The sequence below is a fragment of the Mangifera indica genome, chromosome 13, assembly GCF_011075055.1.
Source record: "Mangifera indica cultivar Alphonso chromosome 13, CATAS_Mindica_2.1, whole genome shotgun sequence".
Taxonomy (NCBI): domain Eukaryota; kingdom Viridiplantae; phylum Streptophyta; class Magnoliopsida; order Sapindales; family Anacardiaceae; genus Mangifera; species Mangifera indica.
The window spans coordinates 13,754,859-13,782,482 of record NC_058149.1 but is presented as its reverse complement, the minus strand read 5'-3'; the positions used below and the strand labels follow the sequence as shown (position 1 = coordinate 13,782,482).

General features: G+C 35.1%; 6 protein-coding genes across 10 annotated transcripts; 2 read left to right on the top strand and 4 right to left on the bottom strand.

The window, feature by feature from the left end:
- Positions 1-1,908: 1,908 nt before the first annotated feature.
- Positions 1,909-4,356, bottom strand: LOC123193968 (3-ketoacyl-CoA synthase 11-like). The gene is made up of 2 exons (XM_044607059.1): positions 4,180-4,356; positions 1,909-4,006 (listed from the first exon to the last, which is right to left on the bottom strand). The coding sequence occupies exon 2, from the start codon at positions 3,758-3,760 to the stop codon at positions 2,225-2,227; it is 1,536 nt and encodes a 511-aa protein (XP_044462994.1). The 5' UTR covers positions 3,761-4,006; positions 4,180-4,356; the 3' UTR covers positions 1,909-2,224.
- An 818-nt stretch (positions 4,357-5,174) lies between these two features.
- Positions 5,175-11,675, bottom strand: LOC123194728 (carbon catabolite repressor protein 4 homolog 6). 5 transcript variants are annotated; one of them, XM_044608103.1, is made up of 16 exons: positions 11,523-11,664; positions 11,002-11,419; positions 10,714-10,880; positions 10,414-10,479; positions 9,680-9,732; positions 8,795-8,876; positions 8,610-8,656; positions 7,965-8,046; positions 7,788-7,880; positions 7,597-7,629; positions 7,425-7,513; positions 7,033-7,352; positions 6,158-6,651; positions 5,952-6,037; positions 5,707-5,791; positions 5,175-5,575 (listed from the first exon to the last, which is right to left on the bottom strand). In XM_044608103.1, exons 1-16 carry the CDS (start codon positions 11,574-11,576, stop codon positions 5,519-5,521), a joined length of 2,226 nt encoding a protein of 741 aa, XP_044464038.1. In that variant the 5' UTR covers positions 11,577-11,664; the 3' UTR covers positions 5,175-5,518. The 5 variants fall into 5 exon arrangements, with proteins under 5 accessions (XP_044464038.1, XP_044464034.1, XP_044464035.1 ...); XM_044608099.1 differs by having other exon boundaries at positions 6,158-7,352; XM_044608100.1 differs by having other exon boundaries at positions 6,158-7,343.
- Positions 11,676-11,779: 104 nt separating this feature from the next.
- On the top strand, positions 11,780-13,768 carry LOC123194731. Its single transcript, XM_044608104.1, has 7 exons — positions 11,780-11,933; positions 12,101-12,143; positions 12,231-12,323; positions 12,437-12,499; positions 12,600-12,695; positions 12,849-12,926; positions 13,472-13,768. Exons 1-7 carry the CDS (start codon positions 11,803-11,805, stop codon positions 13,556-13,558), a joined length of 591 nt encoding a protein of 196 aa, XP_044464039.1. The 5' UTR covers positions 11,780-11,802; the 3' UTR covers positions 13,559-13,768.
- An 888-nt stretch (positions 13,769-14,656) lies between these two features.
- LOC123194644 (N-alpha-acetyltransferase 50-like) lies at positions 14,657-17,203 on the bottom strand. Its single transcript, XM_044607964.1, has 3 exons — positions 16,954-17,203; positions 15,468-15,590; positions 14,657-15,062 (listed from the first exon to the last, which is right to left on the bottom strand). The coding sequence occupies exons 1-3, from the start codon at positions 17,105-17,107 to the stop codon at positions 14,845-14,847; spliced, it is 495 nt and encodes a 164-aa protein (XP_044463899.1). The 5' UTR covers positions 17,108-17,203; the 3' UTR covers positions 14,657-14,844.
- A 208-nt stretch (positions 17,204-17,411) lies between these two features.
- On the top strand, positions 17,412-20,686 carry LOC123194642 (6-hydroxynicotinate 3-monooxygenase). Its single transcript, XM_044607962.1, has 4 exons — positions 17,412-17,742; positions 18,733-19,031; positions 19,112-19,322; positions 19,676-20,686. Exons 1-4 carry the CDS (start codon positions 17,485-17,487, stop codon positions 20,210-20,212), a joined length of 1,305 nt encoding a protein of 434 aa, XP_044463897.1. The 5' UTR covers positions 17,412-17,484; the 3' UTR covers positions 20,213-20,686.
- Positions 20,687-20,867: 181 nt separating this feature from the next.
- LOC123194643 (V-type proton ATPase subunit c''1) lies at positions 20,868-23,127 on the bottom strand. Its single transcript, XM_044607963.1, has 4 exons — positions 22,796-23,127; positions 22,632-22,709; positions 21,295-21,465; positions 20,868-21,184 (listed from the first exon to the last, which is right to left on the bottom strand). The coding sequence occupies exons 1-4, from the start codon at positions 22,921-22,923 to the stop codon at positions 21,019-21,021; spliced, it is 543 nt and encodes a 180-aa protein (XP_044463898.1). The 5' UTR covers positions 22,924-23,127; the 3' UTR covers positions 20,868-21,018.
- Between the last annotated feature and the right edge of the window lie 4,497 nt (positions 23,128-27,624).

Here is a 27,624-nt window from a genome sequence, read left to right as displayed (position 1 = left end):
CTATATTTTATTTTAGCCCAGTATATAAAATAAATGAACACTATATACTTAGTTTTAATTATTTAATTATGTATTTAAATAATATATTATTATATAATTAAATATTATTTTATTTTTAATTTAAAATCATTTAATTATATGATAACATATTATTTGAATATTTAATTAGATATTTAAAAATTAAATATATGTAATTTTATTATAAAAATAAATATGCAATATTGTGCTTTGAGAGTTTAAATTTCATTTCTTCCAAGTCACAAAAATTCATTGATTGTATTAAATATTGTGCGCTATGCCTGTGCCTATAAAGTCATTTATAGCTGAGGCAAGTATTACTTACCTACACTTATTAAAAGTGGTTGGACCAATTTGTAACGAAAAGTGAGAGGATTTAGGGTTCCTTTTTACACTCTAGATTATATTGGGAATAGAATTACAGGCATTCTATTGTGTGAACAATGAATAAGCTTTATGTTGACAAAGTTAGTCTAATTTGCTTTGTGTTCAATTTGCTAAAAGTCTATCGATGGGATAATCCATAATCCATATAAATCTATCCAATCCAAAATGTGGTGGGTATAATATAAGCCCCTTTCACTTTAACAAATTCAACCATGATCACAATCTTTCCAACATGCCAAATTTAACTCCTAAGTCTCGGATTTCATTTCATCCCTATCCTATATAATTAAGGTGTATAAATCACTTCCTACCAAATTAAGATGATATAATTTTCCACTTCCCATAATGCTGAGTTGGATTAATTGTACATAGATTGAATTAGAAATTGATACATCTAGTTAGGAAATTACATATAATCTTGTATCCATTCTATTTTCACTTAACAAAAAGACGACATACATTATGCTCCTCTATTAATTATAAATCAGTTGACATAAGTTTCCGAAGAGTGAGTCAAATTGCTTTAAAAACATTCTAGTTTTCACAATTGTTTGCATTGAGTTGCATATCACATTTTAGTGTTCTTATTAATGTTACACATTTTTTCATTATACACATGGGTCACGCATAGAGGTGTCTATGAGCTAGTTCCAGCACGACCCACTATAATAACAAACCATTGTGCTAAGCCAACCTATAGGATGCATAAGGCCCATGATCCAACCCAAATATATATAGGGCTAGACCTTAAAGGGATTTGTGACTGTTTACATTAATTTTAATAAAAAATTAATTTTTATAGTATAATTATTAATTAATTTTAATTTTTTTAATATAATGTGAACAATACCAAGTAGGGCACAGGCCCTGTGTCTAGGCCCACGACCCGGCCTGACATGCTATAGTCGGGCTCGGCCAGACCATTTTCCCAGACATAGCCTGACCCAATTGATGCCTTAGTCATGCATATCTAGACTTTTGGAATCACAATTAAACTCGAAGATTCTGAATTATATCGAATCTAATCAATTCTATTTCAAAGGAATATTAAAGCATGCAAAGTTTCAATCCATATGCTTGTGATTTTAAAATGATTCAACATCTTTGAAACTCTAAACTCAAACCATAATCATCAAATTTACTAGAAAGAACATTAGTTGTACAGAATAAAAGGATCATTGTTCAACAGACGAAAAGCAGATATGTTTCAAGTGCACATGGAGAGGAAAGCATTCCAGCTGACCAATAGTTTCACCAGCTAAAATAATCAGGCTTATAGTGGTTCATGATATTTAGGTCCTAGAATGAATATAATGTGCCCTGAAATTGAAGGCTATGCTAATGCAAGGCAGGCAGCTTCGGATGAATGATTCTGTTCAAATGCGCAATGGAGATGAAACTATTACAGACATTTGTGACAAAATTCAGAGTTTTAGGATAGATAAAATAGTTTACAGTACTGCAAATTGTGATAGAATTTCTGAAATTGATGAATCATGGTACTAATGAGAAATATTAATCAATTATTAAAAGGAAGAGAAATGTAAGATTCTCTCCTTCATAAAAATTCCCAGAACAACATGTCAATCTGAAACAAACATTGATCTCTATCTCTTGTCCTAGACGAAAAATCTCCTGAAGTTTTCTATCAAATGTAACGGATTTTAACACTAGCATTTACCTACCCTGGACTGAAGACACCATAAGGCTTGCCATATAGAAGACAACCCGGTTGCTATCATCTTTTAATCACACTGATAAAGCGCTGCAACCACCACCAAACATCACAACTAATGGAACTGGGAACGGTGTTACAACTTTAGATGACTGCAACCTTTGGAACATCAACTGGGAAATGTTGAATCTCATCTATCCATGGGTTTTTCTCCTTAGCTGGATTTATGGTCCTTAGAGCCTTCCAAACTGCACTGTTACACTTGAATCCAGATCCGAATGCTATCTGCCATGTTCTGTCTCCCCTCTTTATTCTCCCCTTGGCTTCTGAGTAGGCCAATTCATACCAGAGAGAGCTGCTTGAAGTGTTGCCAAACCTATAAAGTGTCATCCTTGAAGGTTCCATATGCCAGTCCGAAAGCTCCAAGTTCTTCTCCAACTCATCTAACACAGCTCTTCCTCCAGCATGAATGCAGAAATGCTCAAAAGCCAATTTGAAATCTGGGATGTAAGGCTTAATTTTCATCTTGAAAAGTTTCCTTCCCACCAGCGTTGCAAAGAAGAGTAACTGTTCAGACATTGGCAACACGAGAGGGCCCAAGGTAGTGATATTAGTCTTCAAAGCATCTCCAGCAACTGCCATCAGATCCTTTGACAGAGACACTCCAATTCTTCCTGTATGATCCTCTTGCTGAGTGATACAAGAGAAGCACTTATCATCAGAAGCTTTGTGTGTTCTAACAGCATGTACCAAACTATACTTGGATCGCCACCGATCAGACCTCTTGTTTGAAAGCAGAATTGCAGCTCCACCCATTCTAAACAAGCAATTCGAGACAAGCATTGACCTCTCATTCCCAAAATACCAATTCAACGTTATGTTTTCCATGCTAATGACCAAAGCGTATGAATTTGGATGCACTTGAAGAAGATCTTTTGCAAGATCAATAGAGATCAAACCAGCACTACAGCCCATTCCACCTAGATTATAACTAATAATATTCCCTCTAAGCTTGTAATGATTAATAACCATTGCAGACAAAGAAGGTGTTGGATTAAACAAGCTACAATTTACAATCAGGATCCCAATATCTTTTGGTTTCAAAGACGTTTTCTCAAACAACTCATCAAGGGCACCAAACATTACCATCTCAGCTTCTTTTCTTGCCTCAGCCATACAAGGATTGGGAGGAACTCGCAAAACGGCCTCTGGGAGGTATGTTGATTCACCAAGGCCTGACCTTTCAAGAATTTTCTTTTGAAATTCAAGATTTTGATCTGTGAAAGTTCCCGTTAAACTGGATCTTTCCATGAAAATCTGCTTAGGGCATTTCCTAGCATCTTCCGGCTTATAACATGCAAAATTTACAAGATAAACAGATCGGGGACGCGTTAAAAAGTAAAGGGTCGATAAAAACACCAAGAGGGTGGAGCATGAGATCACAGAAACGAGATTGAACCTAAGATGGTCCCAGAGGACATAGATATCTTGAATTGAGAATGTAGAGAGTTGTGCAGCTACAAGAACAACAAGAGGTGATAAACATAGATACATTCCATGAGTGATAACATAATGGTAGCCAAGTTTTACATATTTCAGTTTCACAGATTGTTTGAAATCAGGAAGTTTACGAGAAGATGAAGGTTGGATCAAGGGTGTATTAGGCTTTAATTCCGACATATTTGTGGGAACTCAAAACAGATCAAAATTCAACAAAAGAAAGAATCTTGAAGAGAATGAAATTTTCTGGGATTTTGACCGTAAGTGAAATTATAAAAATACTAGAAATTGGGTTTTGAGGATTCTCAGAGACTGACAACAGAAGGGCACTACACAAAAAGGTCTAATTTTATCAGAAAAAATAGATCAAAATATGAGCTTTAGCAACACAATCAGAAAATGCAGGTTGAAGGAGCTATAAAATTCCTGCAAAAATCAGCTGCCTTGAGTCAGAAATCACAAAAAAGCAAGCTGCTTTGCATGTTCATGCAATAACTGTTTGATCATTTAACATTAGATGCGCTATAACAGAGGTTTTCTTCTTCACTAAGAACACAATAAATGTCGATTCAAAGTGATACCCAGATGAGAAAGCAAACCTGGAATGTGAAATCTGGACAGACAGACGCGTGTTATTTGCCTGAGAAATCAACGGACACGTTTTTCAAATTTTTTGAAAGAACAAATGTGCGTGAAAGAGCTCAGGTTTGGGCTGTTTGGCCGGTTACAAAGGAATATTTATATAAAAATATATATGGGCCAAAACACTATATCCCACCGAGGGTTTCCTCAAATGTATTTTAATATTTTAGGTTTTAAAAAATCAATTTTCCACCTATTATCTAATTTTGTTAGTGAATTTTATTAAATAAAATACATAAATATCATTTTATATGGATTTCTCTTTTTTTTTCTCTCTATTTTCTCTTTGTCTCCTCATTCTTTTTGCTTTTATTTTTCTCCTTATATTTCTATTTTCTGTTTTCAATACTTCAAGGGGTAAATGACAATTTTTAAAAATATTACGGATACTAACAATATTTTAGGAGAGTTTTGAAAATTTAAACATAATTTTCAAATTTTAGTATTCCTCTTAAAAGTTTAAAAAATGATACTTATACAAAATATAATATTTAAAAATTAGTTAAAATTTTGATTCTTTTAAGAATTTAAACAGTAAATTTTTAAACCGGTTAGAACATATTAATAATTTAATATTTATATTAAATATTAATGATAGTTTTGTAATTTAAATAAAAGTCAAAACATTGAAATTTTAGGGAAACTTGGTATAACATAAATGGATTATAAGTGAAAATTTGATTATTTGAAACTTAAATGTGAGATTGTTAATTCATTAAACTATGGGTGGCACGTAGTGTTTCGACCACCTTGCAGGCTTGACGAACGTCCAGTTAAAATCAATGCTTACCTTATTTTGTTTTGGAACTTCCTTGCATGATGGCTAGTGCTTTCCTTTAAATCTTCTTCTTCTCATCATTGTTATAATAATAATAATAATAATAATATTGGAACCCATTAAAAATGGCCACTTCAAAAATACTACCCACTTAAAAGTAGATAACACCAGTTCTGCAACAATGATATGTAATTCTATGGTTGATAAAAAATTAATATGAAGAATAATCTCTTCCACATACTTTTAGCAAGAGCAAAGAAGATCAAGGATCCACTTAAAACTATGATCAAAATTTCAGTTTAATTGAAGCACCAGAACATAAACAAAATGGAACAAACGACTGATAAATGAGTTAATTACTTGAAGAAAACCTGTGAATTTTCCATGAGATGCATGACTTAGACGACACAACATTGGTGAATGTTGAGAGATCAATGGGCATCTCTAAAGCTTTTTAATACTTGACAAATGCCACAAGTTATCTTGCAACCAAAGAGCAGCATTATGAATATGATCTGTCAATCTTTCACGATTGCTACTTCAGAAGCCAAAGCAATGTGATCACTACCCCATTTCTGAAAATGATAGCCAGAGATGCATATCGATTTTAGAATATCATAAGATCCAAAATAGGTTGCTGAATGCACAAGAGCAAAGCAAATTTTCTAAACCTTTCAAAAGGAACCTTAAATTGCAGAACACCCACCTTTGTTGGGAAACCCGGGGTCCACTGCATAGCATGTTTTGGTATTGGAGCAAGCACTTTGACAGTCTGGATGCCATTAGAATGCCTGAATGTGAAGTCATATTCCAAAATACACTTTAATTATAAAAGTTCTGAATGCACAAATCTATGTATCAAATGTATAGTTGAACAACTTGTTTTGTTTCAGTTCAATATCACCCCAAACTATCAAAAAGTAGCAGTGTAGAACCTTAAAAAGAACTTACCATATGTAATCAACTGTGCCCATGAAACATCTATTGTAACTGGTCACTAAGGGCTCCCCTTTAGAATCCCTTGTCCCTGTACAATCCTAAACGGTTTTAAAAAAAATATTAGTATTGGGATTTTGCGTTCCTTTAAAGTAACAAAGAATGTGTCAAAGCTAAAACTGCAAGATCTGAAAGAAATAAAAACTCAACCACTGATCTACCTCCACTTCTGTATAAGTGCTTTTAAGCTGTAGTGGGTGTTCCAGAAAGGTGCAGTCTTCATTGCCTGTTGCAGTTGCTATTTCCATTGGAGTCCACAATGATGGATCATAAGTAATATTCTCCACATTGACAACCTCAGAACCCAATGTAGGAGGAGACATATTATGGACTTCATCACCAAGTTCCTTGGAAGAAGCACCCAAGGTAGATCCTACAAACTGATCAGAAGTAGAAGTAAAGGCATCTACATTGTTGTGTAATTCAGATAAAAATATATTGTCATCTTCATCTTCAGTTCCACTTTCTACTTCAGCTTCATCTAGATTTTTCATAGATAGATTCTCCAGTTTATCGGCAGCTTCATCCGGGGTTCTTACAGATAGATTCTCTAGTTTGTCAGCAGCTTCATCTGGGGTTCTTACAGATAGATTCTCCAGTTTATTAGCTACTTCATCTAAGTTTCTCACCGATAGATTCTCCAGTTCAACAGATACTAGAGAGTCAACAGCAAGAGCATCAGAGATATCAGACTCATATGAAGTTGAACAGCTATCCTGGTTTACATCAATACTTGACAGATACAGAATTTCAGAGTTGGAAGCATTCATGACTTCAGGACTACATTCAACCAAGCTACTATGATCATTACCCACAAGGGGGAGTTTAGATTTATCGCAAGATTTATCACTTTCTGTTATTATATCTGAGTCAGAATATTCCCTTGGTGGTTCATGATTTGAATGCAAGGACGCATTTGCCTTTTCTTTGTCTCCTATCTCAGTTAAATCAGATTTATCTTCGAGATGGGACATTCTGTAATGTGAAAACTTATGGATCTCATCATTACAATGATACTTATCAGTAGGAAACTGACCTTCACTGTGAAGACAGCTTGAACTTTCATTGAAACCATCTACCACAGTCTGCTCGGTTTCAATTGCTGCCACATCACTAAGGGTACTCTCCTTATTCATGGATTGCCAATGGCTGCAAGCCTTATCAGACAAATTTGACAATGCGTCAGTGGACTGAGATGGAGATGAGTTGTCCATAAAAGGAATAATTTCAGCATTGCCATATTTACTGTTCTTCTGCATGACAGTGAGAGGATCACTCAGCTTGATATCAACCTCCCCCTCACCTACTACTGGTGGAGCTTCCGTTGAACCATCAGCAAGCTGGACCCTACACATGCTTTAAGCTTATTAGCTTCAACAACTGAAGCACACAATAGACAGAAAGCATATCACACTTTTGCAAACCCACCTGGGGTTAGGATTATGTGGCTTCCATGAATGAATCTGAGCAGAAGCTTGTCCTGACACCTTGTCTCTATCCACTCCAGACAAATCTAACTGAAGCAGGCAATATATAATTTTTAATTCCTACTGTCTCAATCATTGGAAATAAAGTATATACAGAAAAGAAAATGTTTTACCTTCTGCTCTGAAATAAAGTTGTATAATGGACTCTGTTACAAAAACAAAACTGCTATGGTTAGGGCATGGAACTAAAAGATTCTATAAAAGACAAAAGTTACACATATATCAACAAATTAAAAAGACAAAAAGGATATTTCCCAATAAATAATGCTAGCTGAAGCTTAATTTGTGAAAGAAGTGATTTCACCTTTGGTGTAAAATTAAAATCCCCACAAAGAAGAACTGGAGCATCACTCCAAATCTTCGAAACAGCATGAGCCCTATCCAAAAGTGTCCTAACCTATTGAAGAGACATTCACATAATAATTAAGGCAAATTCACCTAGTTTAACTAATACAAATGTAGCTGTGAGTCCGGTCCATACCTGGCCAAGCTTAATTTCCCCCCGTTTTGGATTGTAAAGCACATGAATGTTACATACGACAACTTTACTAGAACCTGCTGAACTGCAGATACAGAGTATAAACAAATTAAATGATATCCCACTAAAATTTGAACAACGTTTTCCATGTGACTAACCCCTATGTGTTTTCATCTTAAATGTTTCCCAATCAAATAGATCATTTGATAGAGTTGCCTTGATATCTACTAAATCAAGCTTATGAAGACAAAGTTTTTGAAAATAGTGGCCTAAGATGAAGAAGCAAATATGCCTGTTGGAAGCTCTTTACCTATTGAATTAAGCATGGGTTTGACATTTAATATGATTAGCATTTACAGAGAATAGATAAAAAACAAAAATGTTAACATTTCAGTTTACCATCAAATTGCAATCATTACCAGTCATAATGTCTGATGTTATGGATATAAAATGAACAAATAACGGATTTTTACATAGTTGTGGTTTTTACATATATATGTTTATAAATTATATACTTTTGCCCGTGATGCTCACACCAGCTATAATGAAAAACAACAAAAAAGCTGCTTGAGATAATTCTGTATCAAATTCATGAAAAGATTAAACATTTTATCTAAATACAAGTTTTTTACTAATTTCTTAAGTTACCTTGTTGAGAGAGGAGGTCCATTTTTGTTGAAATTTTGACCCAACATCTGTTCAACAAAATAAAAAATGAACTTCATGAAAATTAATGATAATAATCAATAAAATTTTAGAAGAAACCATCTAGAAATACATATTTGCAGCAGGTGAATCCTAGTAGATTTACAAGGCAATAAATCTTGATATACCTCAAGCACACATATTTGAGCAACATTATCCCGAAGTCCGAGCTTACTATACTCGATGGATTCCTCATACAGCAGTTTGAATCTGATATGCAGATCATTTAATGAACTTTCATACTAAACTAACAATTAAATTTGCTTTAAAGTGATATAAGAATAACATCAAAATTGAATTCAAATATAATAATTTGAAATCTTGAGACCAGAAGAAATCAAGAGGAAAAAGAAAAAAGGAAATAAAATGAAGCATATGCAGCTAAATACTAACTAAAAGTAAACCTCTATCCTGTATTCTAAAGACAAAATTTAAGACATTACCTACAGAAGAACCAGGTAGAAGAAAAATCCTCATAACTATTCAATGCCATTACTGATATCAAACAAGGAGAAGATAAAAGCGAGTTCCAAGAGAGACACAAAAGATATATACCAAAGATATTGTCATATATCAGCCGTTATAAGAGGTTTTTACTGAAATCAACTGCTCCTACTAAGCAGGAACTTCTATAACCCAAACACTACATGACTGCAAATCCTCATTCTAGATTCACCCAGGAAGTACTTTAGAACTACTAAACCATGACTTTGCCACACTAAATATCAAAATCTCATCATGAGTCAGGGTAAAGGTTGAAAGAAAGAGACCATATAGTCCAAGTAAGCTCTATTTCCATGAATCAAGCAAACTAAATGATAGAAGTAAGCCAAGTACTGTAAAATTGAATAAGATTTACAACAATAGGATGAGACCCAACCTCCTGTTTCAAATAATTGGCATCATGAACAAAAAGATCTGGCCCTTGATCGCTAGCAGTGTAGCAAACTAGACCTTCCACGGATGTTGAACGGTTCACAATCAAAGGTATGCAAAATTGAGAAAATAATTACCTTGACGTTCGCCAAAAGATTGCACATCCATCAATAGCATTGCCAGTCCGCATCTATAAAAAATTAAAACAAAGTTACACTTTAATTCTCAACAAAAAAGAGTATTTTTCCTAACTTTAAAATAGATCAAGTTATTTGGCTGTTAAGTGTCTAAGCTAACGTTGAAAAAAGCAGCATCAAATTTTCCTAGTTCTATACTGATACGAACTTTAGGAGAACCACACCTCAAAAGCTAGTTATTGAGATGGGAGAGTCCAAGCCATATAAACCTCACACTAGTTGCCCATACTTTCCAATATGGGATCCAAGTCTCATACTTTGTACTTAGGATCCTAACATACCACCACGCTCCGCAGGCCCGACGCCCACACAGGCTGGCTGTGCGTTAGCTCCCTGCTAACCCCAGGCGAACACTGCAATGCCGACGTCACCACCCACGTCGCATGATTGCAACTGGAAGACATGGTGATGGCTCTGATACCAAATGATACGAACCTTAGAAGAACCACACCTTAAAAGCTAGCTATTGAGATGGGAAAGTCCAAGGCCATATAAACCCCACACTAGTTGCCCATACTTTCTAATGTAGGATTCCAAATCTCATACTTTACACTTGGGATCCTAACATATACCTGACTACATAATTGTTGAAATTGTCTCAACAGACATCGTTGCATTTTTGTACAGAGACATGCATATATAACTTCAGATTAAAATGGCATTTCAAAACTGACCTTCCAAATGCCACTGTATCCTCGAAGCCTCAACTCTGACTCTAAGTCTTGAAATTTATCAACCTCCTAAAAAAAGGCAAAAAGAAATACAAACCGTTACCAATAAATCATGCAGAATCAAATTCCCTAAACAATAACAGCTTCAATAATTCAAAGTTAGAAAAGTTTAAAGCAGAACAAGAAAACAGCCAAAAAAGAAATAAGCTGCAACAATCATCATTTATCCAAACTTCTCGATTAGAAATCTTAAGAGAATAATGCAAAGATTGAATGGTCTTCATGAAGTAGCAGATTGATAACCTGAAAACACATTATGTCAGCCGACCATAATCCAAGTTCAAATATTATACTTCTCTTTCTCCACTCCCAGTCTAGTATTTGTCGTGGTATGTGATAGTACAGTTTGCCCCTGTGACCGATAGCAAGGTAATCGGCCAGTAAATTATACGAGAGAATCACAAATCGCTCTGTTAAGCCAACAAAATTAGCATCACTTCTGAAATGAACTGTTCACAGAATACTAAAAAATGCAAATACTTTATTCCAAATTCAAATAAGACAATGGAAAAGTTAAAAAAAAAAAAGTACCAGAATTAGGAGGCGGCGGCACCTTGGCGTACTCCCATGTCCGATAATCCAATGGCTTGGGACGACGGGTCCCCAGTGCTTGGTTTTGATTAAACGACGGACGAGGATAACGAGAATGTTGATTTTGGTAAAACGGTGGAGGAGGATAACGGGAATGTTGATTTTTGTAAAACGGTGGAGGAGGATAACGGGACTGTTGATTTTGGTAAAACGGCGGGGGAGGACAACGATACCGCGGATTAAGCGGCGGCGGCGGCGGCTGCTGAAGTGGCTGCTCGGAGAAGCTCCCTTGACGGTGGACAAGGTTATAGTCGCGGACGGAGCGTAAGTGCGAGTCTCCTGTAACGAACTGGCCTCTTCTTCCGTCGTGCGATCCATCTGAGAAGCTTCTACGCTGGTTTCTGGCACCTCCCCTATCCTAAAACATAAAATAAAAAGTTGAATCAAGACTGAGACGCTTTCACTAAGCATGAAAGACATGTAAATAGAGAACAAAAGAATTAAACACAATGAGAGAGTACAGCAGAGCGAGACGACAACATGGTGGCGACGAAGAAACGAGAAGAACGGCTCATGGAGTCGCAAGGATGAGAAAGAAAGCGCGTTGACACGCTCTTTGCCGGTCGCGTGTGTGCAAAGAACTAGATACTGTTTTCATTTACCGTCAGATGTTAATACTTTCACATGTCATATCATCCGACGGAGAGGATCGAACAAAGTTATGGACTATCAAACTTCTTAACCTCATCCTCTTGCGAGGGGGGGAGGACGACAGAGTGAGTTGTTCTAGGTGTAAAAACGATGTCGTTTATTTCCTCTCTGTCAACTCCACAGTCTCTATCTCTCTTCTGCAAATCCAAACGTGTAACCGTTTCTGTTAGTTCCCGCTTTAAAGCCTCGGCAGAAGTTCCAGATTTTCTCTCTGCAGATTGGTATGCAATTTTTGTTCTTTTGTGGTTTGAAAGTATATTGAATAATGTTCTAAACCGTAAAGATCTTTAGGACTGATTTTCATATTCGTAATTTTAGCTAAGTGGGAATGTTCTGGGTTTTGTTCCTATGATGCTAAGTTGTGATTTTTTTCTTGGGTGTATTCCAGGCTTGAATCTCGACGGAAAAGGCCTTTTGGACCCAGACTAAATGTAACTTCTTGAATATGCAGATGATTATCAGATAAGAATATAGTTTTTCTCAATATTATGTCAATCAAAACTAGACTCTGGATATAGTTTAGTGCAGAAGAAGCTGTTCAATACCAGCTTGATGCATTGAAGTACAATGATAAACCCCGTCAAGACTATGGCATCGAGGTTCTGTATAGGGTAATTTCTAATCTCATTATATGGTGCTCTTTTGTAGTTTCTGTTGTTCTATGAAAAATTGGGGAAATAAATGTTAGCTTTTTAAAAACTTGTTTTTCCACTCTCTTTGACAGTTTGCTGGATTCGATCCTTTCGAAAGGTCCCTGTATTTTGGGCCTTCCTTCGATTTGGGGCAGGTCAGTCAATGCAGATTTACTATTTTTTTTTTCATTAATACATTTTGGATGCCATGTATTCTTATAGATTTTGTTTGCTTGACCTTTTTTGGCAAATTAGTTTGAGCGATTTAGACGGATATTTCACCATTCAACTTACCGAGTATTGCTTGGTCACAAAGAGAGGAAGATCTTGAGTAGTTTGTTTGTGAAGGAGGTATGTATATCTTGCAATTAAATATGAATGGCTACACCTTGGACTTTGAAGGGAGGTGGCCAACAGATATGTGTGATGTAGCTCTTATTGTTTGAAACTGATAATCTAAATTGTAATACCTCTGCTATAATGTTTTTTTGTACTGCTAAACAGGACCGATTCAAGCAGCGGTTTTGGGTAAGAGGAAGTCGTCCTGAGGAAGAAGAAATATTTCAGTTTACCATGGTTCAGGTGTGAACAGTACCCCTTCCTTAACAATTGTCATCATTGTAAGGAAACAGTAGTGGTATTTCTGTGTCGCACTTGGAGCATCTCTATCTAAGACTCTTGTAGACTTTGAAGCTTGAAATATTTGAACTTGCTTTTAGATTGCTGATCTGGTAATACTTTACCACTAACTTTAGAGTGATAATTATACACTCAATTCTCAGTTGAAGAGAGCCCACACTTCTGTGGTTATAATCCCTGTATCTACATATGAAATGCATAGGTTTAATGGAGAGCCTGAAACTCATGATGCAGATATAAATGCTGGTGGTTGCTTGTTATGTGCATACTGAGTCAGTATAAAGAACATTGGATGTAGTTATAGTATCATATCTAGTTGAATTTTATCTCAAATGCATATTCATGTCATGAATGTTAGTAAAGTAAGTTGACAACTTATTCAGCTTTATGTTAGTATGGATTTTGTCATTTGTAGTATGGTTATATTTTTCCACTTCAAATCTGAATCTCATTCTGTACCAATGATGATTGTGGCTTATTTTTGGCAGAGGGTTGGTGGTTCGTGGGATGGTTACTGGTTGGCTGAGAGTTTACTTCATGATGGAGATGCCTTCGCCGGTGGGTTAGCTTACTAATCGGTGGTACCTACAGAATGGTGTATCTCGGTGATACTAATTACCCTGGTGTAGAAGCATGAAATTATTTGCCTACTCACAGATTAGAATTATATACATTCTGTAATAAAATGTTGCATGTTTACTGTAATCAGGCTGGTTACAATATGTAAAGTAAACCCTGTACATATAAAGCTGCTGCATATATATATCTCCATTGCTCTTCTGGTATGTGTTTTGTGTTGTTGTATAAGTTATTTCAAATGTTTTCCTTTTCCCACCTAATTATTCTTTCATTCTACTTGTCTAATTAATTTGCAAAACTCACACTAACCATGGCCCTCTATCTGAATCTTTTCCTAGTTTGTTGGCATCAGTTTGTTTTAAAATGCCAATTTCTGGCATGCTTATTTGAAGGCATTGTAATCCGAATAGGAAAGCCTTTCTCCAGACACAAAAAAATGCGTTCAACCCCAATTTGTTTAACCTTTGCAACATAGCTTCCTCCTCACTCACTGTTAGTATTGTCGCCGCAGTCCCAGAATGCCCATACTTAGAAGGCTACCTACAGTCATAATATTGAACCTGCAACTGATGATTTTCCTTGGCCAACATAAAAATGGACAAGCTGTGTCCAACGTAATCCTCTCCACTCTACATGTCACCCTGAATTCCGTAGTTCCATATTCTTTCTTGCCATAAGAGGATTAACATGATCAATCACTTGTAATTAGGGTAGATTTGAGATGAGCAATGTTCAAACAAGGGTAAGCTTAAGCTTTGTTTGAACCTGAAATGTCAAACTTGAGTTTAAACTCAAACCAGTTTGAATGATATACACCGACATTGAGAAAAAGAAGAAGAGGCAATTTCATAACTAAAGATGATAACCAAAGTTTGTATAAATTAGAGGCATCAAAAGAAATCATAAAATTCATCTCTGCCATCTCAGGTGGTTTTGACTGTCCAATTCAACCTAACATAAGGGGGAAGCATTTTCATAACTAACCTGGCTACCAGTTAAGGCCAACCAAAGACGATAGTTCAGTATAAAATACTAAAACTACCAATCATATTCAAGAATTGCTTGCTTCATGAAATTACACAAAACTCTTAGACTCTGGCAAAATTTTCAAATGGTTTATAACTGATCTGGTCAATAACAAAAATTTAGTGCATCAACGGTTTCTAGCATTTGTATAACCTCAACAATGTGATACTTAAAATCTGAGTATAATCAGATGCACGGTAAAGTTTAAATACGACAACAATAAACCCGGATTTCAGATTGGTACTGCTTTTGACAGTTATTTTTTTGCTTGAGGTTGAGTAATGAACTTCCTAAGAACATAACAGTCTGGTGGGGTAATGTTTGTATAATAGTTCTGGATGGTGTCTCTGATTTCAAACCCAAATTTCCTATAGAAGTTGATAGCATCTTCATTGTTTGTCTGCACATGCAAGTAAACCTCCGATATATTTTGCTGGGAACCGAAATCGAGAACATGATTCAACAGCCTTGTACCTGCAAAAATTCAAGAATTCAGATGATAACCTGGCTGAATGAAACTTTTTACAGCCCAGGCTTGGGTCTCTGACTAAATAAAAAGACGAATTTGATGAAAAAAAACTTCAAGTTATAAGCGTTTACAGTTATTATAATCAGCTCTACATCAATCACAGAATCAGCTTAAAAGGTAATCCTCAAAGGTTGTAACAGAAACAGGGACAAATAAAATACATAATTTGCCTAGCATCATCCAGAACAAGATACATAATTTTCCCCCAAAGTTTGTTAAAATAGACAAATTCCAAACACCCCAGACTGTTCTCTTTTCTGGCAGATATAACCATTAAGTATTTATATAAGGTTTTCTCAAACAATCCTCATATAAGAATTATACTAAGAAAAAAGTAAGTGTTTACTTACCAATGCCAAGCCCCCGATATGGTGCTAAAACACCCAACGTCATGATGTAAACACAGATGGTCCCACCCTCCTTCTTCTCCAGCCGGCATGCAATTGAACCGACACAGATGTCACTATAATATGCTGAGTGAGCAAGAAAATAATCAAGTGTCAAGATAAGAAAGAACTTTTGATAGATACAATAGTGATGCACTAACATAAACCCAAAAAAAAAAAAGAAATGGAGATAGCAAACCCAATCATGCAGGCATAGATATGAATGATAAGTTAAGAAATGCGCTTCAAGAGCCACCTACACATCAATACTCTATGGGCTGATTTAAGGAAGATCAAATGAGAGCTGCCCTCAATAATCCATTCAATGGCAATAAAAAACCATCCAAAATCTGTTTCTGAGCATTACTGCTCTGTAATATATCAGTTTATATAGAATATAGAGTGCTCATACAGAATCTAACCAAAGGCCTCTGAGGTTTATCTTACATAGTTTATAAGTACATAAGATAAAGAGACCACTATCACTCAAAACTAATTTCAAACACATTTGACCCACAACTGACAGTATAAAAAGATGATGGAATACACACATTGTTCTACACTTAATTTTCAGTTCAGATGAACAGATTTGGAATCTCTATAGAGATGGACACATAGGACCCACATGCTTAGTTGAAACAGATTCTGCAATTGAGAATGAGACAATGTCTGCATGGAATTTGAATTCAGATTTTGGGAGATAGCCCAAAACAGAATAGCTTAATGGAGATAAAAAACAAACCAAAAGAGATTCATTAATAGACCAGAATAGCTTTTTTTCTTCTTTTTCTAGGCAAAAATAGGAATTACTTAAATTACAAGTTATATTGTTCTCTTGAAAATCAAGGATAGGCAGGCAATTCACAAAGCTTCCATTTACCATTATATTAATTGACACAATGAACCATTTGGAGCGGGATTGTACCACTACACAGTCAAATAAACAAAAGCTTTAGAAATTTAATGTACCAAGAATGGCTGTAACAAAATGCAAGCAGCAGTTGACCAAGATTTTCCCATGTACACAAATGAAGATAAATGGATGACTGAATATATTTGGGTTCACGAAAAAATGATGGTAAAGCTGAACAATGAGCTTGGAGTTAAGGGTGGATGAAAATACAGTATATTGAAAATGCAAATTTCCATATAATAACTACAATATCACATTTCTTATTCAATACTGCATCTACACATTCCTAAAAAAATCAGTCGAAAAAATAACAGCCAGCGCCGCAAAGAACTTCGAGAAAATAAAAATACACCATAACAAGAAAAAGCCAATAAATAAAATGCAGCAATAACAAAGCCCATAACATATTCTATCAAGTAATCAAAAGAGCACAACATTCAAAAGAAAAAGAAAAAGCAAGCAGTGCCCAGAAAAAGATAAAAGAATATAGAATCAAGATTCAAAAGCATATCATGAAGAAAAGAATAGAAACAGAACCTAGTTTGGTAAACTCCCCAGAAGCAAGAGCATCAGCATAATACTTGTCGTTGTAGCGAACAGGGAAGAGAGCGGTGTTAAGCTTCTTGAGCTGCATGATGTTCTTGTCTCTGACTCCATCAAGGGATATTGTAACTTCGCGCCCTGCACCCATCTCTTAAATCTTGATGTAATGTGCAGAGAGAGAGAGAGAGAGAGAGAGGGTTTTTGGGTTATACGGATTTAATAGGAATGAGGGAAGGAAAAGAAAGGAGGGGTATTGTTAACAGTTACAGTATTACATTTTGACTTGGACTTGCAAACAAAAGCAGCTTGCATCCATAATCATCAACCAAAGTCCACTAACCAATCCTTTTCATTTCTGAACTTAGCCTAAATGGGCCTATGTAGGCCTATAAATGTTTAATATTTTTTTGGTTAAAATATAATTAATTTGCCTTTTTTTAAATCCCTATTATCCAAATGCTCACGTGCTGCTATTGACGCCTTCCTCCAGCACCACGAAAAACGAAGAAAGAAAGAAAAACAGACATGGAGGAGACTAAGAAGAAGAAAAAGGGAAAGGCAGTGATAGTGGGAGGGAGCATAGCAGGTGTATCATGTGCTCACTCCCTCCTTTTAGCTGGTTGGGATGTTGTACTGCTCGAGAAATCCAGCGGACCGCCTACTGGCAACCCGACTGGCGCTGGACTCGGCCTCGACCCCCTCGCTCAACGTATTATTCACTCATGGCTCCCTCACAACCCTCACCTTCTTCACAACTCCACGGTGCCTCTTACTATTGATCAGGTTTTTTTCTTTTTCATTGCTGGTTTTCTTTTTTCCATTTGACTGTAGCAGATTGATTCGAGGCTACTTCTTTATTATGAGGGAGAAGAATGAGAATAGCTTTTTGTAACGATCTAATTTCTCTATCTTCCTTCTTGTTGAGGAAAATTGTTGTGAATTTTTACACTCTTAGAGACTTAATGAATGGTACTGGAATTAAGAAGATACTTTATGGCAAAAGAAACAATTAATAACAAAGGCACACAAATGCAACTATTCTTTTATTAATCTATGAATAAAATTTCTAAAAAACTGGTTACATTTAGGGTTTTATCTTTATACGGGGAACCCAAAATGCAACTTTACCCCAATAAAATTCTTCAGACCTGTCAGACAACACGCCCATTCTAAGTTTTCCAGCTTGCTACTATGAACTTAAATATCTCACATCTAATAAACTTAAGTAAAATGAGTGGTATATAAGTAGTGGTTTTAACATAAGTCAATTAGTATGTAACATGGGGTAAGCCCAATTTAATGACATGGTATCTTTGACAGCCCATACAAGTGACAACGCACTTAGCCAACCCTAGTGCTTGCACTTAAGCACGCTCACATCTCTTAAGTTTGGTCCAGCATGTTTCAATCTTCACACTTGCTTGACATACTACATGGAACGAGCTTGTTCCTCTTTCCTGTTTGCTTCCCTGAATCGTCAATACGTTGAACAACCTCGTTCTCCTTGGAATAACATGTTATTCCTTGGAACAACTTTAACACTTCTGGAACTGATTGGAATGATCGTTTTGTTCTATACGACGCCTTAAATAGTCATTCTTTGTTTGGAATGACCTTGTTCTGACTCTTTACTGCCCCATTCCGGCCATCTTGGAACTTAAATTGAGGCATTTTCAAATATGGCCAACCTTTTATTTAACCAAAATAGACTTCACGGTTCAAAGTCAAATTTTTGGTTAATTTTTCTTTTGCAAATCTGTTTTTTGCCTGTAGAACCAAGCAACAGATAGTGAGAAAGTAAGGTGGACGCTGGCACGAGATGAGAACTACAATTTCAGAGCAGCGCATTGGGCTGATCTCCATGGTCTTCTATACAATGCGCTACCACCCAATATATTTCTTTGGGGTCACCTGTACCTTTCTCTTGCCATTTCTGAATATAAAACCGTTATTGTTAAGGCTAAAGTTCTTCAATCCAATAAGATCATAGACATAGAGAGTGATCTTCTTGTTGCCGCTGATGGGTGTCTCTCTTCAATTCGCCAAAATTTTCTTCCAGGCCTTAAATTGAGGTCTGTGACTGACACTTAATGACAACTGTTACTTTGTTGCCTATAAATTTGTTGTATATTTTGATGGCATCCTTCTGCAGGTATTCAGGTTACTGTGCATGGCGAGGAGTTCTTGATTTTTCAGAGAATAAGAATTCAGAAATCATCCAGGGCATGCGGAGTTCATACCCTGACCTCGGAAAATGCTTGTACTTTGACCTGGCTTCCGGAACTCACAGTGTGTTTTATGAGCTTCTCAACAATAGGCTCAATTGGATTTGGTATGTCAATCAAGCTGAGCCAGAGCTGAAGGTAGGCGCTTACTGCTGTTTCCTGCTTTAATTTTCTGTTGCATAACCCTAATTACATTTGATCTTACTTTTAGTGTTACCAAGATTCAGGTATAAACTGATTGAACTTATTGCCATATGACACAGTTAGGCTTTTTGAAATAGAACATTGATTTATCTGATACTTTAGGCTGTTATTATAAGCTGATTTCAAGCATCTAACTTCAGAATTGCTATTGTGATCAGAAAATTATGCAATTCTCACTTGCTTTACTTACTCCCACATATTATAGAGAAGCAAACACGTTCTTCTGGGACAATTCGACCAATTCCTCATCTGGTTTTTATTTGTATTATATCGGACAATATGTGCAGGGAAATTCAGTCACGTTAAAAGTAAGAGACGACATTATCAAAAATATGCACCAAGAGGCAAAGAAGGTTTGGTCTCCGGAGTTGGTGGAAGTCATGAAGCAAACAAAGGAACCTTTCATAAATGCTATATATGATTGTGATCCTTTAAAACAAATCTTTTGGGGTAATGTGGTACTAATTGGAGATGCTGCACACCCAACCACTCCTCATGGTCTGAGAAGCACAAACATGTCAATATTAGATGCTGCAGTCTTAGGAAAATGTCTGGAGAAGTGGGGAGCTGAGAATTTGTTCTCAGCTCTCGAAGAATATCAGTCAATTCGATTACCTGTAACCTCAAAACAAGTACTGCATGCACGGCAACTGGGTCGAATTAAACAAGGGTTAGCTCTTCCTGATCATGAGCCTTTTAATCCAAAGACAGCAAGTCCAGAAGAGTGTCATGAGCTTCAACAGAAAACCATGCCTTTCTTTGCTGATATTCCTACAATCTTGGTTGATTCAGCTCAATGCTTCACTTGCATTATCAGAACATAGAGCATATTCCAAGCATCAGAACCATTAAGTAATATTCTATTCTTATGCTCCAGTCTCTGAATCCAATTTTTAGCCTAAATGACTTGAGTTTGGATAGAGATAAAGATTCATATATTGTTGAAATCCAAATAAGACTTCTCCTTGCAGAGAAGTTAACTATGTAACTGTTACATAGTTGAAGATGAATAATTGGCATGGGAGAAAAGAGGGTATGAGAGGGAAAGCTCGACAAATATTCAGGGTTCAAGTTTATCTTATTGGAAAAAATAAATAACCAGATTTGATTTTTTTGAAATAAAGTCAGACCTGTCACACGTAGTTTTTAGCTGGATTTCTTGTATTTTGATGAGTAATGTAATAGATGGTAGTAAAATAACGTGTATCACCGGTTCAGATCCTCATTGTTTGTGTCTTTGTAAATAATGATAACTGATATATTTATCAGTGATTAATTAGTATTAGGGTTCAATTCGATTCGGGTTGTTTGAGTTTGGATCAAGTGAGCTAAATTTAAGTGAATTCAAACATTCAAATTCAAATTAACTCGAATTAAATCTAAAATTAAATTGTTTTGACGATAAATTTGAGTCTCAATTTGTCCAAGACAGCCTGGCTTGAATCCTATGAACCTAATATTTCCTATGACACAATGGAAGAAAAGAAAGAACATAGCATTCCCACACGGGCCTTCATATTCCTATTAGCAAAAACAAAGCCACACCATATAACAGTTTGGAACTACACAAAATGGAGTGCAAGCTCATATTGTTCAATTATTGCAATACAATCAAAACAAGAAATTAAACTCATTTTGAAGGCCATGTTGCTTGGGCTGACATAATTATCCCCACAATTACTCCAAACAACCCAAGGGCACTACCAAAGATCTCAATCACAAGAATCTTCACAAAAAGTGAGGAGTTTTGGGCATCAGACAATGCACAACTGCTTCCAATTATTCCCACACACAGCCTGTTGACAAGATAATAGTCATTGTAAACTATTACATATCATGAAACAGAAGAAAAATTGCTAGGAGAACTTCATTGAATGATGCAAGAGAAAAGATGAAGTAAACAAACCCGCAAACAAGGTTAGCAAAGCCAACAATGATCCCAGAGGCAAAGATGGCATATCCAGCTCTAAGTGACTCTGGTGCATATATTTTTGAAGCTGACACACTTTCTAACTTTGTTTGTAAAATAATTGCAACAATAACACCATATATAGCAACAGCTTCACAAAAAATTACACTGAAAAAACACAAGAAAAAAGACAAAATCAATACTTCAGCCCATCACAGGTTTACAGTCCTACATGTATAATCAACAATAGCAGAAGACTTGAAAAGGTAAAACTGAAATGCAAGATCCTGTTACTCTATCACAGAGAAACTTTCCCCAAAAAACAATTGCAGATACTTTGCAGTCTCACTGCATTGATAAAGAGCAGAAAAAAAAAATTCAAAAAAACAAGTTGCCTGAAAACTGAAAATTTTGGGCAGGCTGCAGGAGTAAACTAATTTAGACAATCCTCTATAAATGCAATCCAACAATACAGAATTAATTCTCACTAAATAAAGTTGACAGAACAACATTATTTAAGGAATTTCAGTAACAACAACACCATTTGCTAAGGTGTAAATTAAAACGTAAAAGGAAGAAAGAATGGGATATAAATATAAAGTCAATATTGATACTCTGATGAAATGTCAAAACAATAGCTAGAGATAAACTCAAAACTTCACATTCTCTCTTATCATTCAATCAAAAACTTTTTCCACAGAAGCTCTTCCCAAGACGCAATGAGGACATAAACTACCTGCTCACCTTCACTTAGATACCTAGGCAGGAAAAAACCTAGAGAACATTCCCTAATTGCAATAACAGACACACCTCAAGCTAACCATAGATATGAGTGCTAATTCTATAATGAGCACTCAGCCAACTTCCTATTATTCATCAAAATGGCTGACCACCACTTTAAATCGTCACTGAATAAGAAATTCTATAAAATGAAATTTATTTTTTCACAAGTGAAGCTGCTGCTACTAACCCTTTAGTATTAACAACTTAACTTCTGGCTCAGTAGCCCTAAAAACCTCAATTCAACGACAAATCAGAGCACAGGCAAAAAAGAGGATCAAATTAATATGCAAATTATAGACATCATAATCCCACCAAACACTTAATTCGATTTATCGTTATAAAGAGCAAGGTATTGTCTGCAATTTCCCAACACTTGATCGCTTTCATGAACAATAAAATAATTCAACAATACATCCCACAACTGATCAAATTATAGAAATTTTCAATTGATCCTAAAAGCATACGAAACAAATAATTAATCAGAATAAAAAATATTCACAATTCAAGGGACCAAAAATTAAAGATCAAGGGTTTAAATACAATTAAACTACCTGATGAGATTTTTGGACGTGATACGTGGAGCCTTAATCGCAGCACCAATCAAACTACTACCAGTTATATAGATCCCCCTAGAGAAAATTCACAAACGAAGAAATTAAACTATGCATCATTAGAGATTGAGAAGTTGGGGCGAAAGAGAGAAAGGAGAAGGTACCAGGCGGCGCCGAGAACGGAGACGCCAATGGAAATGGCGATTCCGACGGCGGAGAAAGTGTAGGGTGATATCCTGACGAGCGCCCTTGACCACGAGCTTGCATCTCCCACCATGACGGAACTCGACATTTTTATATTCTTTTTATTTTTCTTTCTTCTTCCGTGATGAAACTGATCTGATAATATGATGGTAACTGAGCGATCGAGAGATCGAGAGGGAGGGAGGAGTGAAACACAACACGTGCTATCCGCTCGTGATTTTTTGGTGGTCGAAGGTGGAGGTAAACCAAAACGCTGTCGTATATGTATTGGCGTTTGTTTTGTTTTGCATTATTTCTTCCCATGGGAGGATAATAAGAACCAGAAAATAAATAAATATCCAAGTGTTGATTGGGTGAGACAAGTCCAAAGCTCCATTGTTCTACCCCAAGTGACCCAGAGTAATTCAGTATTGGGTCAAATGAAATTTGAGTCTTGAATGGGTTTTTAAAAAAAAACTGAGACCCAAATAAACAAACCCAAAATTACATATTCGAATTTGAACAAGATAGATTCAATTCAATTGACCTAATTGACACCCCAAAGTCTATCCAATTGTATGATTAAGTACTTAAAAATGACAGAATTAAGAGTCTAACTATATATTAATTGAGCCGAGTAAGCCCAATATTCATTATTCCACCCAAAAATTATAGTTTTGTGTGTTCACTTTGATTGACCGTATCCACCATTAAATTTCTCAAGTTAGTGTGCAACCCAAATGTCTCTTGGAAGTTTAAATTTCACAACAAAAATACCTATTGGAAAGGCATGCCAGGCAGAGAGCGGTTGGGAAGAATATAGGCCATGACATTGGACTCCTACAATCCCATAAGCAGCACTCGGATGAGAAAGCAAATGCATATTCGGCTAAGTTTGGCATAAAAATACAAGCCCACGAACAACTTTTGGACGACAAGTAAGGCCATACTGATGAGTTTTAATTTAAACAATTTCAGATCATGATCATAGAGCAAGAGGCTTACCGTGTTTCACTGTTCAACGCTAGAAATAAGGCCCAATAACCCCGTAACCCACCAGGTTTTTGACTCATTTTGACCACTTTGTCAATTTCTATATTCTTTGCCAAATTTCCCGGGGTTCATTTGTCTAATTACAATAATGACTTTAAAAAGTTGTCGGGTTATTTTTATTATTTATATTATTTTATTTTATTTATTAATAATAAAATATTATAATATTTTTTTATTATTATTAATGATGTAATCAATAATATAAATAATAATCTGATTATCATTTTTATTTTAGGTATTAAAAGATTATTAAAGTAATGTTAATTTTATTATAATTATATTTTTATTTATTAATTTTTTTATGATAAAAGTAATTTTATCTTTAATTAATATAATAAATAATATAAAAAATACTTTAGAATAATTAAACCTAATAGTATTTAAATAAAATAATTTATTATTATTATTATTACTTTTAACGAAATATAATAATTATTTATATCTAATAATATTTTAATTTTGATAATAAAATATTATTTAAATCAAACGTTCTCTAACTACTTCAAAAGATAACAAAAAATTAACTAAAATAATATAAACTTGTAAAATTTAAATAATAATTAGGTTAAAAAATACATATTAGCCATCCCAAATAAATAAAAGCCAATGGGGTAGAAAAAAATACAATAATCAATGAGAATTGCAATGTCAAAGTATGACCAAATCCACCCCCCATAAATGTGTATTTGTATAACGTTTATGCCTTAGAAATTAAATAAACAAAGTCTTTTAGTAGTGAGGCAAAGTTAGAGACGGGATCTAATTCATGTATACTAAGTTGTGTTGTCGAGTAGATATGTGTAAAACAATTATGATTATATTTAATAAAATTATATATATTTAGAATGAGTATTAATTTAAATACTTATTATTATAATGTGTCATTAAATAATTAGATAAAAATAACGTATCATTATTAATACCTAAATTAGTATTATTGTAGAGATAATTTTGTTCTAATTAGAAAATTAAAAAAGAAAAACAATTAAGTATAATTTAAGCTTGCTATGATGAGGAATTTTTTTAATGAAGATGTTGTCACTGATTACCAACTTGATTTTGGAACCACATTCAGAAATTAGGCAAATCTTGAGAGCAACATGCTGCCCAACTAACCATGTGTATCCAAACTAGTACTAAAATTTGCATACAAAATGATGCTGCTTTCCAAATTAAACTCCCCTCTAGAATATGCTCTAATCATGTATTGATATATCATTTAAATATTTAATTAAATATTTAAAATTTTATTATTACTAACAAGAGATTTTATCTGTATTTGTTAAAAAAATAAACTTGAAGTATAATAACTAAATCTATTACTAAAATATTATAAAAATTTAAATTTAAATCTTTATTTTAAAAATTTGAATATTCTATTAATTTTATAATCATTTAGGTCAATCATCAAAATTTGTTACGTCTAATTTTATTATTCCTCTTAAGTTCATGATTTGATCCGATTTGGTTTTCTGTTTTTTTCTTTGCAGAATATGCTCTCCCTCTAAACACATCGACCTTTGAACAAAAAGTCAAATGAACTTGATGCCTTAAATTTTAAAGGCCAAAGGACTATTTCCCACCCAAGGTATGCTGCAATCTCAAGTTTCCATCCTTTATCTTTGATAATACCAAATACTCCCCTATAAATAGTTAAAATTAACGGTGGTAAGGGTAAAATCATTATTTTATCTATAATATTAAAAATAAATCAAAATTTTATCTCTTTTTTGCCCCCTAACCCCTAAAAACAAACCATTTCCCCCTAGGCCAAGTTTTGAAAAATAGCATTCCCCCCCCCCCCTTAGGCAATCTCCGACACAGAATCGGCTCCATCGCCAACGACGAAGCTTTCCAGAGGCATCACCATGCTCCAGCGGTCTCCCTTGCCTCCTTTGGAGCGACGGTCGGTCGAGATCTGGCCTGGAAAGAAGAAAAGCTTCGTCGGGAGAAGGGGGGAATGCTATTTTTTAAAACTTGGCCTAGGGGGAAATGGTTTATTTTTAGAGGTTAGGGGATGAAAAAGAGAAAATATTTTTAGGGGTTAGGGTTCCGTTAATTTTAACTGCTTATGGGTGGGTATTTGATATTATCAAAGATAAAAGGTGAAAACTGAGATTACAGCATACCTTGGGTGGGAAATAGTCCTTTGGCCAATTTTAAAACGGCCCGTTGACTCGAACAAGCTTTTAAAATATTAAGTCAGAATTCGGAAGTGGGTTATTGATGTGAGACGTAACAATGGAACAATTTTTGTTTTTTCTTAATCACAGGGCAGAATTTTTCTCCAACAAGATTCCACGAACAACATTTACTGCCCATTTCGTCTTTTCTTCATTTACCTATTCCAAATTGTTTGCTGGGTGTATTTGCTCCAATCTTATTTTGGCACAGTTTGAATGAAAATAATTTTAGTTTATTGAACTTTGTTTCATACTTACAATTCTTTTTCTTTTTCAGTATTACAACATGTCACTCCGTATAACAAATTTTATCTGTTCTATTCGATTAAATTTATCATCAAACGAGATAATATTTGATATATTTGTTCAAATGTAAATTTATCTTTTGAAATTAACGCTTCCTAAATTCAAATTACCCTTTCTAGAATTGGAATCACCAATTTGAGGAAAAAGAGAATCCAGGTCCCCATAAAGACAAAAGAAAAACAAGTTTTGATGAAATATATTTATGTCTTTTTCACACCCTCATCCTCTTCTTGTAACACAAAACCTTCTGGCAAGGACTTGTTCTGGAAGGACTCCGTCTAGTTCCCATGACAAATTAATTATAATTAAGCTAATTACAACGACATGATGGTTAAAATCTAAGAGAGTCGATTTGATGATTGCTAGAAATACGTAAAATGGATGGTAGCATTAGCAAGCATGCACGTGCTTGCCGCATATTAGGGTATTATGGAAGATTGTATGGGAGTGTTAAGCAGTTAACAATGGCTTACTTCCCTGCAGAATGCTTGTTTGTATATATTATTCTTTCTTCATTTCTCTCTCTGCAGAATCTTTCCCTTTTCTTTATTCGCGGATTGTGTATTATAAATTATTTGAGTCGGCAGCTGGTTGCGTTCATATGCAGAAGGTAGATGGGAAGATTATAAATTTCTTCATTTTTGCTTTACTAAGTTACAGGTTTAATTAACTTTCATGGATTTTCACTCTTCAAGTTGCTTTCATAAATGCCACTACATCATCTTCTTCTGGATGATTTTGTGGACCTAATGTGATGATATATGCACTTACATCAACACCATTATTATTTATTGAAATTATATTAAAGAGTAAAAAATTGTTATATCTGTGTGTGTATATATATATATACACATATATATGTAAGCAAGTTAGAGGAAATTTTGTGTCTTGCCTGGAGGAGGGGAACAAAATGGAGAGTGGGGGATCTTCTAGACTCAGCAGTTCAAACATATGGAGGAACAGCACCCTGGAAGCTTTTACAAGGTCTTCTCAAGGAGAACCAGAAGATGATGAAGAAGCTTTGAAATGGGCAGCCATTGAGAAACTGCCAACGTATTTACGTATACAGAGAGGCATACTAACTGAAGCTGAGGGCCAATCTAGGGAGATTGACATCAAAAGCCTTGGGTTTATTGAGAGAAGGAATCTGATTGAGAGGCTTGTCAAAATTGCTGAAGAAGATAATGAAAAGTTCTTGTTGAAGCTCAAGGAACGCATTGATAGGTAAATAGAGCTTCAATCTATGGAGTACATTTATTTTTTTTAAT

Coding starts and splice junctions, on each gene's coding strand:
- LOC123194644 (XM_044607964.1), bottom strand. CDS start 17,107: ATGGGTGCAGGGCGCGAAGTTACAATATCCCTTGATGGAGTCAGAGAC. Junction 15,591..16,953: donor TGGGGAGTTTACCAAACTAG/GTTCTGTTTCTA, acceptor TTGCTCACTCAG/CATATTATAGTGACATCTGT. Junction 15,063..15,467: donor ATATCGGGGGCTTGGCATTG/GTAAGTAAACAC, acceptor GAATTTTTGCAG/GTACAAGGCTGTTGAATCAT.
- LOC123194643 (XM_044607963.1), bottom strand. CDS start 22,923: ATGTCGAGTTCCGTCATGGTGGGAGATGCAAGCTCGTGGTCAAGGGCG. Junction 21,466..22,631: donor ACGTCCAAAAATCTCATCAG/GTAGTTTAATTG, acceptor GTGTTTTTTCAG/TGTAATTTTTTGTGAAGCTG. Junction 21,185..21,294: donor TTTGCTAACCTTGTTTGCGG/GTTTGTTTACTT, acceptor TCTTGTCAACAG/GCTGTGTGTGGGAATAATTG.
- LOC123194642 (XM_044607962.1), top strand. CDS start 17,485: ATGGAGGAGACTAAGAAGAAGAAAAAGGGAAAGGCAGTGATAGTGGGA. Junction 17,743..18,732: donor TGCCTCTTACTATTGATCAG/GTTTTTTTCTTT, acceptor TTTTGCCTGTAG/AACCAAGCAACAGATAGTGA. Junction 19,323..19,675: donor AAGCTGAGCCAGAGCTGAAG/GTAGGCGCTTAC, acceptor CAATATGTGCAG/GGAAATTCAGTCACGTTAAA.
- LOC123194731 (XM_044608104.1), top strand. CDS start 11,803: ATGTCGTTTATTTCCTCTCTGTCAACTCCACAGTCTCTATCTCTCTTC. Junction 12,324..12,436: donor GCATCGAGGTTCTGTATAGG/GTAATTTCTAAT, acceptor TCTCTTTGACAG/TTTGCTGGATTCGATCCTTT. Junction 12,500..12,599: donor CTTCCTTCGATTTGGGGCAG/GTCAGTCAATGC, acceptor TTGGCAAATTAG/TTTGAGCGATTTAGACGGAT.
- LOC123193968 (XM_044607059.1), bottom strand. CDS start 3,760: ATGTCGGAATTAAAGCCTAATACACCCTTGATCCAACCTTCATCTTCT.
- LOC123194728 (XM_044608099.1), bottom strand. CDS start 11,576: ATGAGCCGTTCTTCTCGTTTCTTCGTCGCCACCATGTTGTCGTCTCGC. Junction 9,733..10,413: donor GATACAGTGGCATTTGGAAG/GTCAGTTTTGAA, acceptor AATTTTTTATAG/ATGCGGACTGGCAATGCTAT. Junction 7,881..7,964: donor GGGAAATTAAGCTTGGCCAG/GTATGGACCGGA, acceptor TCTCTTCAATAG/GTTAGGACACTTTTGGATAG.